General features: G+C 37.6%; 1 protein-coding gene across 6 annotated transcripts in view; it reads right to left on the reverse strand.

The window, feature by feature from the left end:
* CLCN3 (chloride voltage-gated channel 3) overlaps positions 1-19117 on the reverse strand; it is an 87224-nt gene that overhangs the window by 21191 nt on the left and 46916 nt on the right. For all 6 annotated transcript variants that reach the window (XM_057721175.1, XM_057721170.1, XM_057721172.1 and 3 more), the window contains 5 exons: positions 9581-9738; positions 5373-5472; positions 3920-4107; positions 2824-2946; positions 1486-1692 (listed from right to left, as the gene is read on the reverse strand). In XM_057721175.1, coding sequence (XP_057577158.1) covers positions 1486-1692; positions 2824-2946; positions 3920-4107; positions 5373-5472; positions 9581-9738 — 776 coding nt within the window. The remainder of the gene's footprint in view (positions 1-1485; positions 1693-2823; positions 2947-3919; positions 4108-5372; positions 5473-9580; positions 9739-19117) is intronic.

Raw genomic sequence — 19117 nt, forward strand, 5'->3', positions numbered from 1 at the left:
GTGGGCATCTACTTGTAATTAAGTATTTTTCTAAGAGTCTTTATTCCTTTTACTACTTTACACCAATAAATATCTGAGGCTTCCTCAAATGGTGAATTTTGACATCTCTGAAAGAGAAATCTGAAATAATAAAAATTAAATTGTAAGTGTTGGGAGACGAACTCCATAGTCAGCCTGTTACCTGGTAAACTGAACAAATACTTGTTTTAATTAAATTGTACCTGGCTTTAGAATACAGACTCTACTTATTTGGGGGAGGAGGGGAAGCCAATCTAGCTTACTATTTTGTTTTCCTCCACCAACAGGGCTGCAGACAACACACAACTGAATTCTCTGATTCTATGTTTAATAGAATTTTACAATCAAGCTAGCACCCACATACCTATAAGTCACAGATGTTTTAATCTGTTTCATAGGTATCTAAGAATCATTTAATTTAAACACATCAAGGAAGTGGGCAAAGGAAGAAAGCCAAAATATGAGGCTTAAATGCCCTCAACTGACATGTGAACTCCAGCCATTTATACACCAAGGTGTCAGAATCAAGTTGATGTCATAAACATTACTAATCTTCACAGTGTGCATGTTAAAATCTAGGTGAATTTAATTTCTATAATATTTTCTAATAAATTAATTTTTATACTTATAATGAATAAATAAAAATTACAATCTTACCCCACAAATGTCAAGATACAATAGCAAGTAAAGGAACTGCACTGGGCAGACAAATGCAGATGAGAGTGGGAAACCGGAAGGGACTGGGCTCCCAAAGTCTAGATCTAATAAGAAGGTTCCAGGAGCCCATTTTTCTTCTAGAAAATATCCACAGCAACCTGGAAACATCAGGGAACTCTATGATATATCAAGTTTAAAGGTCTCCTAGAAGATCTCAGGCTGGCCTAAAAAAATGGTGAAGGAAATTGCCCTAAAGAGCAAAATAAAGAGGAAGTCCTCTATCCCCTTTGACGTGAATCTCTGATGTAAACCCCAGGAGGTTGAAGGCCCCCCCAGCTTCCTAAGGTGCCAGAGAGCTCTCTGAGATGACACACCTCTCCCACTGGCATCAGACACCTCCTCCAGAGAAAAACAGCTGATGAGATGTCCCACCTCAGGAGAAAAACTGACTGGGGAGAAACAGGAGTAAAAACAGGGCTACATTTGGGAAACATTTCAGAGGAGGAAAGGTGTCAGGCAAAGCAAAAACAAATGCAAATCTTTCTGAAACTCAACGGAAACCAACGGCCACCAGGCCATCTAAAACGTCCCTGAAATCCAGGAGTAAGTCAACACTGGGGGTGATCTCCAGACAGACACCGGAACGCATTCGAAAAGGGGAAAGGAACACAAACAATTCTCACATTACAACTGTAATCTGAATATAGAACGTACCCAAAAAAGTGACATGTGATCTTTACACCAGGAAATTCTTCACTGATTAAGTGTACCAAACAAATGTTCATGTGTCAAACAACAGAAGACGCTTACCTCTCTTTTTTTAGCTTCATTTGTGCTGTACTTTGGAAAGAGGTAGGAAAAGATATTTCCACAGCAACAGGCAACGTGTACCAGGGGCCCTTCTTTTCCTAAACTCAAACCTGATGCCACAGCCAGTACTAATGTGATGGTTTTAATCATTAAAGTCCATTTTCCCAAGTAGCCTCTGATGATGAATCCACTCAAAATAGTTTTAATCTACAAAGGAAAGATCAAGGCAGCTTAATTTCTTTTAAGAAGCATGAGAACTTAGCAAGTTACTCTCGTTTTACTCACCCTGCAAATTTTGGTGGACTATGGAACGGTTCACTATTCATTTCTCAAAAGCTTGAACTATTATGCTCTATATAATAAATCTGTGACGTATTCTAATTCTCTTCCCCAGCAAGGACAGAAGGCAACCCTATCTCACGAACAAACTAAAATATCAGGCCATATTAAGGGGCTACAGATGTCAATACAAGGGGTATAATTACATCATCAGTAAAGAGTAAAATCTGAGTATTTCTATTATAGAAATACAATATAGTTAGATACATTTCAGACATTCTGTGTCAGAAATATTTTGCCTTTAGAGATATTATGCCTTCTCAGAGTACTGTAATCATATGTAATATTTTCCTACATATTAAGAAGGATGAGTGACAACTGCTAAATTCTACATGGTATTGCTCCTTATTAAAGATATTCTTAATTAATACAGCTTTAAAGTCACTAAAATTGTTTTCAAAAGCAATGCACTAGAAAAAGCTAGTAATGTATTTAAGACAGAAAAATTAAAGGGAAAAGAAAACAAGTTCACATCATGTTCAATCCTACGTACAGTCTTAAGTTATTTTTGATAAAAAAAAATTTGTACAATTGACCCACTATGATCCCAGTATTTATTTTAAAGTACAAAATGGTTGTAAATATTATCTGCCAAATTCAAGGATTATTAACTTATCTAATTAAAAGATAGTTATAAAAAAAGAATAAATGTATTCAAATCCAGTTCATAAGAGAAAAACATCAACTAATTCACCAAAGAACTTTAGGCTGCAAGATATTTTCCAGGCTCTTGGCGTTTAGGGGAGTGCTGATATTCATTTAGCCATGTACTAAATTAGTGGTGAGAAAAAAAAAAATCAACCTCCACAGATAACAATGAAATGACTATGGGGAAGAATTTCTTTGAACGATGTCTACTATCAGCTGACATTTTTTAATTTTTTCTTTTTCATATTACTAACCACTTCCCCAGAAAAACCAATGCTTCCCCCCTAACAGGCAGAAAGACAGGTGTCATGGTCACAAAATGTTAATGACACTAAGCGCTGCAAGGCTTACCTCTGGGATCCCAGAGCCACAGGCATAGGGAGCAAACACCTTCACCAGGGAAACAGCAAGAAAGGCGAAACTCAAGGCCCAGAAGATGTACATTATGTAGTTCATGATGTATGAACCAGGACCCTAAAAAACAAATAGTTCAATAACATGAACTTAATTTATGGGCACCGCTAATTCAAGTGCTTGCCACTTAAGCAGCTTGGGTAAAACTTGTAAAAGGCTCCTGGTTTACTGCCACAATAATAAAAGCTTTACATGAACAAAATATTTAAGTAGAACCTAGAAACATATTTGTATACATACCAAGTAAACAATCTACTAAATATTTTTCCTAGCTTCCTCCTAATCCCCAAAGTCTTGTTGCCAAGAATCTCAGCTGCACGTCAATCTCTGCCAACCCACAAACCACCTCTAGTTGGTGAAGACAAAAGTGCCTTCACAATCAATTCCATTTTGCCACAATTCTCTTGAAGATTAAGGGAGAAACAGCATCCTGCCCATCTCACCAGCAGATATATTCTTTTCAGCTCTAAGATTCAGCTACAACAAAATTTTAAAAACATGTCCATATCGGATCATGTAACCATATATGTATGTATATAATATAATAGTCTAACTTCTAAAACACTCTTTATAGAACATCAACAATAGTAAAATAATCATTTAAATACTGTAATGCCACAAAGAAAAATCTAGGGATTTCTGCAAGATATCTCCAGTTAGGAGGCTTATTTTAACTGAAGTTTTTGGTAATTCATACTTCCCAAACAATTGTGATATAATACGTTAATAAGCAGTTTGTGGTCACACAGCTCCTACTGCACTTCTTTTCTACAATAAGAAACACACTTTACATCATAACCCAGCAGACTTGTGACTGTGCAGTTAACTAATACAGGAGCTTCCTGAAACAATACTTACATTTTACTCACAGCAATGCAGTCTCATATTTTCCATTCTATCCTATTATATTTCTTTATTTTCCTTTAATGCAGCTGCAACCATCTAACATGTGATTAATTCTATAATTAAATGAACTGGAGACTCATTTCACTGTGTCAGTTATTAATTCACTTTGAGACAAAGCAAGACTCACCTCTGCTTGACCTATGATTAGTTCCGCCCATGTTTTCCACTGTGGACATTTATCCCTCTCCTCAAACGTGGTTTCGTTAGACCCCCAGCAGCACTGTTCGTGGTTGTACCACAGTGCACTAAGGCAGATGCCCTCCTTTAGGTCAGTCATCCAGTCGGCAGCAATGTCTATTAATCCAGCCAACGCCCCTGGAAAATATGTTGAAGGTGGTGAAAATAGTCCATTTCTGGGGAGCCCAGAGCTATCAGCTTAAAAGGGTCAAGGAAAGCTGGGGCCTCCCTATAAATAAAGGGTCATAAAGGGAATACTAAACAAATTTAAGGTTTCAAATCTTATTATAAATAAGTTTATATTACTTTTTAAAAACTATAAATAGCCATTCTTTAAAATAAAATTGTTCTTCTTTGCTTGAAATTAAAACTAGTTACACATCATCAAAATTCACTGTGATTTTTAAAATGTGTCTGAATCTTCCAAAGACAGCCACCTGTCAAGAGGGGCTCATCTCTAGTTGTAAAGTCAGAGTTTTTACTAGTGTGTTTTAATCTGAAACCCAAGCCATAGATTTACGAAGAATCTCAAACTCGTTAAAATGGAATATCCATTAGAATTAGTGAAACTCATGGCATTAATGAATTACTGTGACAGATTAACTTTTTTTTTCTTTTAACAGAAAATCAAAAATATCATCTTACTGACAGAATACAAAGAATACACAAATTTATGGTCAAAATCTACGTTCTTCTCACATACAAAGACCAATGGGTCACATAAACACTGGCCATTTAGGGATATCAGTACTTGCCTCTATTCTCTACACAAATTTTAATTTTCCCTATTGTTCTTCGGGACATAATCTTCCATGGTAGAAGCTAAGAGCCAGTAAAACACATCTTCAACTGCAATTACAGTCTCCCCAGGGGGCCTCTGGGTGCTCTGCAGCCCGCAGGGAGCTAAAGTGCAGGCTCTGACCGTAGCCTGCCCACTCTCTAGCTACATGACCTTGGTCGAGTCACTTAAGCTCTCTGTGCTTAGTCCCCTTTTCTGTTAAGACTCAGACAGTAGGACTGCCATGAGGTTTACACACAACGTAAAGCTTTGGAGCACTGCACGACACACAGGAAGCACTCAATACATATTAGCTATTTACTGTGATGTTAACATTAAAATGTACTTCACTGAGCATCTGGTCCAAACCTCGTATTTTATAGATAAAGAAACTGAGCAGGAAAGATCAACCAAATTGGACAGACACACACGGTGACAGAGCCTAGACTAGAACTCTGAGCCTCCTGCTTCCTAGTCTCATAATTAAGAAGATTTTTTGAAGGAAAGAAACAAAACGAATGCTTCTAAAACTCCAAAAGTACCCAAAAAAACTGCAGGAAGGAGGGGAGCATTATTTATATTGTCCTGTTAACCAAAAAAGGATCGCATTAAAAATGTTCTTTACCTGATGCCAATCCGGTTAGTGTTACTACTAGCCATCCTGACCACGCATCATACAAACTTTTTGTCATTTCCCATGCTGATTCTTTCTTTTTGCTGTTGATCTGAAATTAGAAATGTTTATGCTTCATTTTTCAAACTACAAATAGAAGCCACAATTCTAGAATCTAACAATTTTCTCAGTTACTACAAATGGAACAGTACTTTCTAAACTAAATAATGGGATAAGTGAGTCTGGTGTAGAATCACAAGGTCAGACAGTTGCTACACCTGTGAACCAGATGACAAGCATTTACCCAGAAATCTGTATTCTTAACAAGAACTTCAGAATGAGAACAAGGGATCCACAAACCACATAAAGTCTGACATATACTGTTTTAAGTTTAATCAAAGTTAGCTGTTATACATCTTTTATATTAACAGAAATAAGACATTATAGCTTGAAATGTCTGTCATTCCCTGCTCATTCTCTGGGTCTAGCAGTTAAGTGGAATATTATTGTTTTTAAAAGTTAAAGTCAGTGAATAACAGCACTATGCCCATAAAAAATAGTTATGTGAATAAACGGGCTGCCAAAATGTGCAGGCCTGTAACATGCAGTTATGAAGAGCTCCAATCCCATTGGAGGGGGTCCAATCACTGCAAAAGGCAGAAACATCACTACAAATACAGAGGAGGAGGTAAGATTAGAAGGACGGTAATTGATCTGATTTCCAGATCTCACTCTAAGACACAAGAAGGCAAGTCTCTCCTCTCTTAGTAAGAATGCACTTCGTAAGAAACCTATCCCTAACTCGCCCAAACCTCTTCTTTCCTACTACCATGGCCGCTTTACAAAGCCACATTCTCAGACTAGGACTTCAGTGTGCCATCGTCCTGAGGGAGGGCTACAGCCGGAATTCAGTGATCTGCTCTATTTCAAACATTTGGTCTATTTTAAGCCACAAGGCTCCATTCAAAAGACTCAGTAAATTCTAAGTTAAATGAGGCAATTTTACTCCTATATTATAAGCAACCAATAACATATTTTAACCATTCTTTAGGACAGAAGGTACCTCATTCCTTTCAAAAGCAATAAACTTCATGTTGGTTTCTCAATAACTGTTATGTTTAATAAAATATAATATTAAACGAAAATTTAAAAATCATCTAAATGTTCTTCAATATAGTACTGGTTAAATAAATTGCAGTACATCTATGTGATGAGAAACTCTAAAATTGCAGCCATTTTAAAAAAGAATAAGATGAATGCAGTATCATGTGGGGGAGAAAAGCAAGGTGTAAGTGTGTATAGGATGCTACCATTTATCTAAGAAAAGTAAGCATATAAATATATGTGCTTGGGAATTCCTAGGTGGTGCAGTGGTTTAGAATCCGCCTGCCAATGCAGGGGACACAGGTTCGATCCCTGCTCCATGAAGATCCCACATGCTGCAGAGCAACTAAGACCATGCGCCACAGCTATTGAGCTGCCACTACTGAAGCCCACTAGCCTAGAGCCCACGCTCCACAACAAGAGAAGCCCCACTCGCCGCAACTAGAGAAAGCCTGTGTGCAGCAACGAAGACCCAACAACAGCCACTAAATAAATAAATAAATAAATAGATGGAATTAGGTATATGCACTGATGTAGAAAATTTTTTTTAATTCGATGTTTTAAGAACAAGAACTTCCCAGCTTTACTAGATTTTTATGCTTATATAAGCATATGTTAAAGCACTGAAAATGATATTTGACCCACTTAGAAAGAGATGATTGATGTGAATAGCCAGGACACTCACTACTTCACTTATTGTTATATTATTTGAAATGCTTTCAAGGACCGTATACTACTTTCATAACCAGAGGAAAAAAGCATGCGTTGTGGTTTAAGTTTCAACTTTCTCTAAAATTTTATGAACATGGTATCTATGGACCCTTTCCTACCCTTCACTTTAGAACACATTTAAACCCTCCCTGAATATCTCAGTGACTCTGTAAAGTGACATACTTCCAAGTACAACTGTGTTTATTTACCTAACAATCACACAAGACACAGAATTTATAGTATGTCTGATTTTGTTTTGGCACATTGGATTAAAACAGTGGTTCTCCTGGTGTGGCCCAGACACGCTGCAGGTCCCCAAAACCCAGGGGTCTTCAAGGTCAAAGCCATTTTCATAGTAATACTAAAACATGATGTGCTTTTTTCACCGCGTTGATGCTTTCACTGATAATGAAAAAGCAGTAACAAAACTGCTGGGTCCTCCGCAAAGTTAAAAGGGTGGCAATCCAAACACCCTGGCGCTGCCACTAACAGCTAAAAGGTAAGTGCCAGTGTCACCTTGAAAGGTCTTTGATGAAGCAGTAAAAAGTATTACGCCCAGTCCACCGAGTCTTCCTAAGACTATGTGTGATGACTGACCTAGATATAACAGCACTCCTGATGTGCACTGGAGTCAGAGGTGATGTCTTCAGGAAAAGCACCTGTGTGATCTACTTGAGGTGCAAAATAAACCACTTACATGGAACACCGGTCTTACTTGAAAGAAAAACCAAACCATGGTTTTTCAGACCTGGAAATCTGACAGGTATTCTCAAAAATGAACCGACTAAGCCTGTCATTTTGAGTAAAATGTGTATTTGTTTCCAATGACAGAATTTGAGCTTTCAAGTAAAACTGAATTTTGGAAAAATTGTATCCATCACTATAAGAATGACAGATCCCACTACTTAAAGACTTCTCTGAGGAGATCAGTGTTGATACTAACAAATGTAGCTTTTTTGATACTGTATAATGATATGGTATGATGAAAGTGTCAGCTACTGAAAGAACTGCATGAATCAATGAGTCAGTATTATTTTTTTAACTATTTTTCAAAGGATCATGGCATAATGTTACAAAATCATCCATTCAAAGTTCAACAGGAACAAAGAAATTTTAATGTAACAGGAGACAAAAAGTTCACTGATACAGTTTCAGATTACACATTGCATCTGACCTTTAAGAAACTACCACTTGTCACTGTTGCAGTATCAAAGAAGAATATCCACAATGATCTGAAAAGGTTATTAAAATACTCCTGGCTTTTCCAACTACATGTCTGTGTGAAGTTGGATTTCTTCATGTACACGAATCAAAATATATCACAACAGACTGTAGCAGCAGATATGAGAATCCAGCAGTTTTTAGTAAACCAGACAATAATGAATTGTCACTCTTGCTAAATATTTTTTTATTTTGGAAAATATTTTTCATAAGTATGTTTTTTATGTTAACATGTAATGGGTTTGTTATTGCTACTTTTAAATGAATTAATATTTTTGAAATGTCTCTGTTTTAGTATATAATATGGTATTATGTCTCATTTTCAGTTATACCCTACTTATAATGCTTCCAGAAAAGGTAAATATTGACTGATGAATCTCAGAAGCAGTACTTTTCATAAACAATATAATCTAAGTCCAATTTCAGGTTTAATAAACATATACATTATTATGAAAGGTAATACCTAATTTGCACAAGCAATTACTTCATTTACAAATAAATTTCAGAGCTCAAATTTGCAAACAGACTTTTGGAATTTGGAATTTTATTTTCAAGAGTTTTCTCTTTTAGAATTTATTTTTGGATTACACTGTATCAGTAAGGCACAATCAACAACAACAAAGATAAGTTGTAGTGTTTAGTGAAAGCCATTCTTTTTTTGATTAGTGATTCACTGCAACATTCAATATACCCTATACAGGACTCAATATGAGAAATACCTCAGAATTTAAAACCAAGAAAGTAGATAAAACAGCAAAACTCCAGGAAACTATCACCACAGTAAGCAACTTCTTTTCCCAACAACTTAAGTTATGTAATATGTTTCCGCTTCTGCCCAGCTGCTGTGCTGCTCAAAGCCAGATAACCCGAAGGACTGCTACATCTTGAACTTGGCTTCACCCTCCTTCAATTCACATGCCCTGTTCTCCCTTTCCTTCCTGTTTTGTCTTACTATACTTCTTTGATTTTAAGCTACTTCAAATCCTTTCCAGAAAGACACAGGATATAAATAAACTTTTTAAAAATTACGTAAAGGAAAAACATATTACTTATAAAATACAGAAATTTACTTAAATGTACTTCTAATGTGTAACATGTTTTGGCAGCCTGAGATCAATGGCAGAAATATATTATTAAGTGACCTAATTGTGTACTATTATTTAAGGATTAATGAAGACACTTACCCGTCTATGCCTTTCTCTGTCTTTACATTTCTCCCGCACCCAATCAATGGTGTGGAAATCATCATAGGTGCCAACACCCGGGATGGGCTCATCCAGAAGGTCCAGCAAGTGTGTGGAACTGCTGATGCTGCCTCCGTTCGTCATGGTGTAATGAGTCCCTGCAAAGCGGAAAGGGAACAATGAGTGTGTTCTGTGAGAGACAATGGTGAACTATGCAGCCTCCTCAGCAGTTCATTAGGAATTCATAAAGAAATAGTATCACTTGAAATAATTACAATCAAATACAGGAAGGAAAGCATTAAGAAAATTCATCTGAAACTTGGAAACAGGCAAAAAGACTATGGCATGTCCTTTGCAACTCATACTAGAGCATCAGAAATACACCAGCCTAGGGATTTCCCTGGTGGTCCAGCTGTTACGACTCCACACTCCCACTGCAGGGGATGTGGGTTCACCTGCCTCATGGCACAGTGAAATACATAAACACACAAATAAATAAATAAATAATCTTTTAAAAATTTAACCTAAAAAAATAAATACACCTGCCTAATAGTCATCAGACACTCTGGAAAAGGGAATTTTGTTGGACTTACTATTTACTACTGATTAGGGCACAGACTGTGCAAAGTCAGTTAGACAATGACTTACAGAAGATGGATAAGTTGAAAATTATGACTTCCATCTGGCAAAAATGTAAATGAATTCTGTCTAGGAGAAAGAAAATCGTCAGCTGTAGTATTGGTTTTGCTGTTTGATTTTTGCCCCATAAGAAAGTTCTTTTCACTGACTATGTCTATCTCAGTTTCACACATCCTCCTCTAAATCAGCTTTGTCATCAAGCTGGTTCCCTCAGGAGAGTTAAGTAAATATTTGACAAGTGTCCACTATGTTGTTACATAGTGTTACATGTTGCTACAGACTTGAAGGTACAAGGAAGGAGACTGAAAGACAATTCACAAAAAAGAAATAAAAACTAGCTATTAACTTTGAAAAGAAATTCACTCTAATACAGAAAAAGAAATGCAGATAAAACCTACAATATCATTTTCCTCTATCAGATTGGTAAAGATTAAAAAAGGTGGCTAATGCACTGAGTTGGCAAAGTTATGGGGAAAAGAGGTCCTGCCACAAAATCATTAGCTTTAGTATAAACTTGTCTAACCTCTTTGGGCAGGCAAAGCTACACAGATATTCTCCAACCCAGCAAGCACACGGCTAGGAATCCTTCATGCAATGATCCTTGTAGAAGTCCAAAAATCATGCACAGTGTGGGCAGAACATGTTACTAGTGCTCCAGAAAGAAAGCAAAAACAAATGAATGCCAACCTGCTTATAATCTAAACGCGGGGTCAGCAAAAGAGCCAGAGAGTATATCTTTCAGGCTCTGGAGGCCATCTAGTCATAACTACTCAACTCTGCCACGGTAGCACAGAAGAAGGCATAGACAATACATAAATGAATGAATATGGCTGTTTCAATAAGAGTTTCTTTACAGGTGAAGAACGAGATTTGACCTCATCCCTGACCCTATTTTCAAGTGCAGATTAGCATGTTTAATTTGAAAATATTTTGGTATAATTTATTTTGGTTTAACAGTTATGCTTACATGTATATTTAAATACAGAGTAAACAGTATGAAAAGAGATGAAACAACATGTTAACAGTGGTTACCTATGGGAAGTAGATTTGTTAGAAAAAGCAGAGAATGAACTTTGATCTTCTGCATAATCCTTGTAGATGTGTGTGTGTGTGTATATACACACATACATACATGTAATATATATGTATATATACATCACAGTGAAAATTACTTTTCTAAATAAACACACACTATTAACAGAGACATGAATAGGACTGTGAGAATAAAGACATTCTAATGGATCTAACCGTTAGATAAGTGAAAAGAGCAACAACTGCTACCATAAGGCCCAGATTCTAGTCCTAGTTAGCCAAGTAACTTTGGACAACTCATCTTCAAACATTAAGTATCTAAATGATACGTTATACCTTATAACAAAGACATATAAGCAAAGAAGCATTTGAAATTTTTCTACAGCCCTAGAAGCTTAGAAAAGCTGGTACATAATTTCAAATAGGTGATCTTAGCATAAGATCTTCAGATTACACATTACATCTTCAAATTATGTAGCAGTACTATAGATTATATACCAAAAATAATCATCTAAAAGTGTGTCATTTTAATAGAAACGTACTAATTGATATAGAACATAAGGAGTGGCACTATACTAACATTTAAACAAACACACATCTTCTGTAAAAGAGAAACCTGCTTATTTTATTCTGTGGCTTTTAAGGAACAGAGCAACATTCCCAGACTACTCTTGTAGTCTGACTGTACCAGAGCAGAGCAGGACCCCATGGGGGCCTTCCCCCATACCCTCTGCTTTAGCTCCTCTCTGAAGTACTCAGATAATAGTAACTGAAGCAAACTTCCTGAGCTGTTTTGCAGATGTGAACCACCCCCCTCCACCACCACCACGTGGAAGAACTACTAGAGGACCAGGAGCACATAGCCCCAGGCCTCCTGGAGCCTAAGGACTGATACTGTCAACCCCTGTGACACCGCCCTGTTCCTCACCCTCAGCCAATCAGAGAACGGTGCACAGGCTGATCAGGTACCCTGCGACCTCCCCCTCACCTGGCCTTTAAAAATGCTTTGCCAAAACCTTTCGGGGAGCTCGAGGTTTTTTAGGGCATGAGCCACCTCATCTTCTTGCCTGGCCCTGCAATAAACCTTTCTCTGCTCCAAACTCCGATGTTTCAGTTTGTTTGGCCTCACTGTGCGTCGGGCACATGCACTTGTGTTAGCATGATGGTTTAAGCAGACTTGTTCTCTTTTGTGTATACGGAAACTATCATAAATGTTAAGTCATTCACAAAATGATCACGTGGCAAAGCCAGAACCTGAACTTTCCCCCATCACTATAAATAACGCCTACATTAGAGCAGGAGAGGATCAGTGGGGGAGATGAGAGGGAGAGCCACACAGAGCCGCCACGCCAATACAGGGACTCATTTTATCACTGTTCAGGTAAAAGCCAAATAAACACTGTGGGCTGCAAGCTCTGTTTCTTCATCATTCAAAAAGGCAGTAGGAGCAAGCATTAACACAGAAAGGATTAATGTTTTAAACAATGTAATAAATACTGAATATTGTACTAATAAATTTAATGTCTCTACTTCAACCAGTTTACAACAGAACTCTCTCCTACCTCCCTATTTAATACATTTGAACGCTTGTCTTGGAAAGGTGTAAAACTTCTAAAAGGAGACTAGCATACTGATTTCAGTGTTTTGGCAGCACTCCGGGAATAAATAATTTATCATTTTGGCTGAGGGTCTGAAGGCCCAATCACTGCGATGGCCCATGAGCACTTACATAAAACATACGTGCCAACCTTCCACTTCAAACTTTGCATACACTAGCTCTTCCGTCCTCCCTCTATCCTGATTTTATTCACCAATTTCCACTTCGTAAAAGCTAACTGAAAGGCCACAGATTTTCTTAAGAAAAAGGGACTGGAGAGTAAAAATAAGAGCATTTATAATATCTTGACAAATTTCGGAACCCGTGACTCCACCTTCTGTACAATAATATTAAGCTTGGTCACTCTGAAGATGTTTCCGGAGGGAAGTATCAAAAGCTTCTATGATACCACGTAGGAAGACTTCTGGGGTACTCTGCCCAAAATGCATAAACAACAAGACAAACCCAAACTGAGGGAAATTCTACAAGATAAATGGCCTGCATTCTTCAAAAATGTCAAAGTCACCAGAGACAAAGAATGACTGAGGAGCTGCTCTAGATTAAAGGAGACCAAAGACATGGCAACCAAACTCAACCCATGCCCTGGACGAGCAGAGCAGGACCGGGACAAACGTGTCTGCGCTTTTGTATTAAAGGACAGGGCAACAAGCAGCACATCTGAAAACAGCCTGTAGCTTGAATAACAGGTCTGTACTAATGTCAATTTTCCGATTTTGAAAACTGTACTATAGCTATATATAAGCTGTATATCATTCCATAAGGAAATACACACTGAAGTATTTAGGGGTTAAAGTGCATCATGTCTGCATCTTACCCTTACAGGGTTCAGGAAAAAAATAATGTGGTATACATACACACCACATACATATAACTGATAGTACATATTATGTATTACACAGAGAACAGCACATATAACAGACAGAGAAAGAACAAGACAGAGGATGAACAAATGTGGTAAAATGTTAACATTTTAAGAATCTGGGTGACGAGTATATGGGATTCTTTGCACTACTTCTCAACATCACTAAGTCTGAAATTAAAAGAAAAACATTTTTAAGTCTACTGTGATATATTCTGCAAACTTCAAACTTTTCCCCTATTTGTCCTTATCTGGGTAGAGTTGAAGAGACATGAACTACTTATCTTTATTTATAACTCTTCTACGCAAAAATCAAAAGCAAAATTTCTATACCACCTAACATGCATGCACACATTATGTCACCAGCGCCATGATAAGAATTTCCAGCCATCTGCAGCATGAAGGTACTAAGCAAACACAGCATGTACTCCTCCAATAGGCTTCTGAACTAGGAAGGAAAGCAGGAGAGACCACTATGCTTGTTTTCAGACGCAGCAAAAGCGCAGCACCACACACATTCACAGAAGCCGTGTGTCCTGCTTCAGTGACTTTCAAAGCATTAGTCTGTGGAAACTATCCTGACATCTAATTTACAGAACTACGCAGCAATACAAAATTCCAGAAAATTGGAAATAATGTATTCAAACTTTTTAAACAAGAGGACCCTGTGCACCAATGATTTATGTTTTGGGGCTTTTATGTACGTCCCTTGGAATTTCTGGGGCTGCCACTGCATATGTTAGGGTGGGGATTAGTCAGAGCAGTTTCTGTCCCCAACAGACTACTTGAAGTCAGTCTGTCCCCTCATGCCTATTTCTTCCTACCTGACACAGCAATGCTGTTTGAAAAAATGCAGAGTATGGGAGAAATACTGATTGGTCTTCTTGGTTTTGGGGAGCCCACCGAAACAGAGATTCACTGTTTCCCCTCTAAATTATTCCTAAAAGAGGTCTCAGTCCTTCTTGAGACTCTTGCTATCAAATTGGCTTAGAAAATAACCAAAATGCGGGGCTTCCCTGGTGGCGCAGTGGTTGAGAATCCGCCTGCCAACGAAGGGGACACAAGTTCGATCCCTGGTCTGGGAAGATCCCACAATGCTGAGGAGCAATTAAGTCCATGCGCCACAACTACCGAGCCTGGGCTCTAGAGCCCACAAGCCACCACTACTGAGCCCATGTGCCACCACTACTGAGCCCACGTGCCACAACTACTGAAGCCCGTGCACCTAGAGTCCCTGCTCTGCAGCAAGAGAAGCCACCGCAATGAGAAGCCTGCACACCACAACAAAGAGTATCCCCCACTCACCACAACTAGAGAAAGCCCATGTGCAGCAACGAAGACCCAACACAGCCAATAAATTAATTAATTAATTAATTAATTTAAAAAAGAAAGTAACCAAGATGGATTTTGGTATGAAAGTAAAATAAAAACTTTTTGCTAGTTGATTAGAATATTTCTTTGGCTCTGATAAATATAATTAAAAGGAATCTCCAGCAAGAGAAAGGCAGACATTTCTTTTTATTTTTTGGCCACACCACACAGCACAGCACAGAGGGATCTTGGTTCCCCCACCAGGGACTGAACCCATGCCCCCTGCAGTGGAAGAGCTGAGTCTTACCACTGGCCCACCAGTGAAGTCCCAAAAGACAGACATTTCAATCTGGCTTTAAGCTCTCTCTCCTTTCATTCTGTTTCTTTCTTTCTTTCTTTCTTTTTTATAAATTTATTTATTTATTTATTGGCTGTGTTGGGTCTTCATTGCTGCATGCAGGCTTTCTCTAATTGCAGCGAGCAGGGGCTACTCTTTTGTTGTCGTGCGAGGGCTCCTTGTTGCCGTGGCTTCTCTTGTTGAGAAGCATGGGCTCTAGGCGCGTGGGCTTCAGTAGTTGCAGCACACAGGCTCAGTAGTTGTGGCTCACGGGCTCTAAAGTGCAGGCTCAATAGTTGTGGCACACAGGCTTAGCTGCTCCGAGGCACGTGGGATCTTCCTGGAGCAGGGATTGAACCTGTGTCCCCTGCATTGGCAGGCGGATTCTTAACCACTGCTCCACCTAGGAGTTTCTTACTGGGCTATTACTGACAACTGAAAGATACATCATACTGAATGCAAAATCAATTAACATATTTTTTATGTTTAAAGTCTGCTTTAGGATTGCTGAATAAAATTCAAGAATCAGCTGGCTATTAAAAAAAAAGGATTCACATTTTCACATATTTTCTTTTACAGCTTGTTTTGCCAAACATGGAAATCTAAGCAGTACAAAGGAGAAAAGGAAAGACTTTCTGTCCTACTCTAAACTGGGTAGGTAACATTCATGTCTAACAGGATCACAGAAATGCCTATATATCCCACACTAGGAGTAATTTTAAAGCTATTATGTTTCCTAACAATAACAATGGTTTTTAAATATTCCTAATTATTAATTTGTTTGTGTATAGTTCACTGCAACCTAGATTGGTTTAAAGTTCAACTTCCATATGATGAGATGAACATAAATAAATTATATTTGCGTGTTAATAAAATTCTTATAAGCAACAGTGTAAGTTATCCAGCCTCACCTCTACACTTCATCTTATGCACGAACGCAGCACATACTTTGTAGGTAATGCCACAAGCACAAATTAAAGTTCTCGCATATGTGGCACTTCCCTGGTGGTCAGCAGTTAAGAACCCTGCGCTCTCAATGCAGGGGGTCTGGGTTCTATCCCTGGTCAGGTAACTAATATCCCACATACGACAACTAAAACTCTTTTTATAGTGCATGAACACAGAATGACATGATTTACTTGGACTTCCCATTTCTCAAAGCATCTGCAGCTCTTATCGATCTATCTGAGGAGACAGTAGCAGAGACGCACAAGGACACCTTTTGGAAACACTACTAATCAAGGTCCTTACCCGACACTATTTCCTGTCCTCTCCACATGTGTTCCCCAACAACTGAAGAAACACCCACCACCACAGGAAAAGAAGCACACCACAGAACACAGAGAACAAGATTCAGCACTGTGGCTTCTGAGTTTCAAACTCAGGCTTTTGAAACCCAGAGAAAAGGCAAAATCTTAAAAGCCAACACCTTTGGGTTGTAAGCGATGGGTTTCTGGGTTCCAAAACGTTTTAAGTGAAAAAAAGAGTTTCTGAAAAAAGAACAGATGAAAAAGCAATTCTACACAGTTACATAAGGTCCGCGGGGGAAGCAAGGAGAGGGAATAGAGTAAACAAGAGAGTTAAAATAATGAAACTGGCAACTGGCTTCAGCTTTTAACATTTTCTACCAGAAAAAGAGATGAGATCAAACTAGCCACATTTACTTACAAGTTTTTCATTACTTAGCGTATTTTCATTACTCAACATACTTTCTAAAAACCATCTCATGTCATTAAATGCATGTGAACATTGTCTGCAATGGACCTCAGACTACCATAGTTAATTGCTGCAATATACTCTATCATTTAGATTAGTCTGCATTACAAACAGTATATACAGTGAATATACATCTACCTACTTAAGTCATCCTCTTTTCCAATTAATTTTTAAAATTTTAATCTTTCCTGTTCTTAACTTTTTTCCAACCCTATGTCCAGATATTTAATATTAATAACCAGATATATCTCCAAACTTAAAATAACCACATTACCTAGTAACTGTCCTCAGATTAGATTAATATTTAGGTAATGGACACTTATTGTCTCTGCCCACCTAGTAACCCTTTCCCCTTCTTTCTGAAACAGAACCCAATTATTTTTAGGAAACATCTATTCATCACTGCATTCAGTCCTGGTGGGGGCATCCATCAAAATATCTTCCCCTGCCCAGCTAAGAAAACAGCATGCAATCCAAGGTTGGCTAAACAAACCCTATCTCCTGAAAATATAAATCCTGAGCAGAATGATACAAAGACATTAGGAGTCCATTAATTTTAACACCTGAACTTCAAAAGAATATAGGATAAGTCCCTGTACCTAGATCCCCAGATCTCAGAGTATAAGAAAGTATGATCTGAAAGTAGTAGCTCCCAAATTTAAGACAAAAACTTTTCTGGAGGTCTGACTACCAAATGCCAGTGACTACCCAATGGCTGAAAAACAGCAACAAGAAAAGACTAGAGAAAAGATCACTTTCTTTTCAGAGTAGCCTAGTTGAAAAATTCCATGACCTTAACGCACTTTGAAGTCAGAAAGACCTAGAGTCAAATCCCAGCACTGCCACATAAGCCAGCACTAACTAGAACTACGTATTAACCCCTTCCAGGTGATTTCACCCACTTTCAGAGTGTGGTACGTGGACTGCAGATAAAACATGTAAAACACCTACTAATCTATCTGACAAATAGTAGGAAATCAATAAACACAAGTTATTGTTTCGGCTCAAATATTTAGCCATTTAACGTTTCATCAGGCTTTATTATGTTACTCATGTGGTACTTATCTTAACCAAAGGATGACAATATGACAAAGGGAAGAAAAAAGTCTTACAAATTTGAGCAATGAGTTCTTCTGCAACTGTGTACTGAGCAAAAATCCTTCAGATTTTTAACAGATAACTTAATTCATTATGCCTGTTATGGACACAAAAACAAATTTCTAAAACGTACGGTCAATGATCAACCTTTCCATAAAATGGACATCTCATAATTTAAATATCACCAACAATATTTCATAGTTCAAGTATCACTAACACTAAAATATCAATACCTCAGCAAGTAGGAAAAATTATCCAATCAACAAGCTGTAACTGGCTTGCAGCTTTCTTGCAAAAATAACTTTATTGATAAGAGGACTTTTTGCCTTATTTTTTTCCCAGACATAAAACTTTATAACATTCATGCATACTTATGTAAACACAAACTTATTATTTATTAATATCTATAATCTAAACAAAAAGAATTTTTTAATTATCTGCAGGAAAATTTAAAGTTGTTATTTATTTTGTTTTAGATTCATTTTGGTTTTTTGTATTGTAGTATAGTTGATTTACAATGTTATGTTTCAGGTGTACAGCAAAGTGATTCAGTTATACATATATATGTCTTCTTTTTCAGATTCTTTTCCCTTATAGGTTATTACAAAATATTGAGTTACGTTCTCTGTGTTATACACAGCAGGCCCTTGTTGGTTATCTATTTTATATATAGTAGTGTGTATGTTAATCCCAAACATATGAATGTTTATGTATATTTATACATAAACATAATTTATTCCCCCTGCTTTCCCCTTTGGTAACCATAAGTTTTCTAGGTCTGTAGGTCTATTTCTGTTCTGTATATAAGTTTATTTGTATCACTTTTTTAGATTCCACATATAAGTGATATCACGTATTTGTCTCTCTTCACCATGCTTCACTTATGATAATCTCTAGGTCCATCCATGCCGCTGAAAATGGCATTAT

Source organism: Hippopotamus amphibius, chromosome 2, assembly GCF_030028045.1.
Source record: "Hippopotamus amphibius kiboko isolate mHipAmp2 chromosome 2, mHipAmp2.hap2, whole genome shotgun sequence".
NCBI lineage: Eukaryota > Metazoa > Chordata > Mammalia > Artiodactyla > Hippopotamidae > Hippopotamus > Hippopotamus amphibius.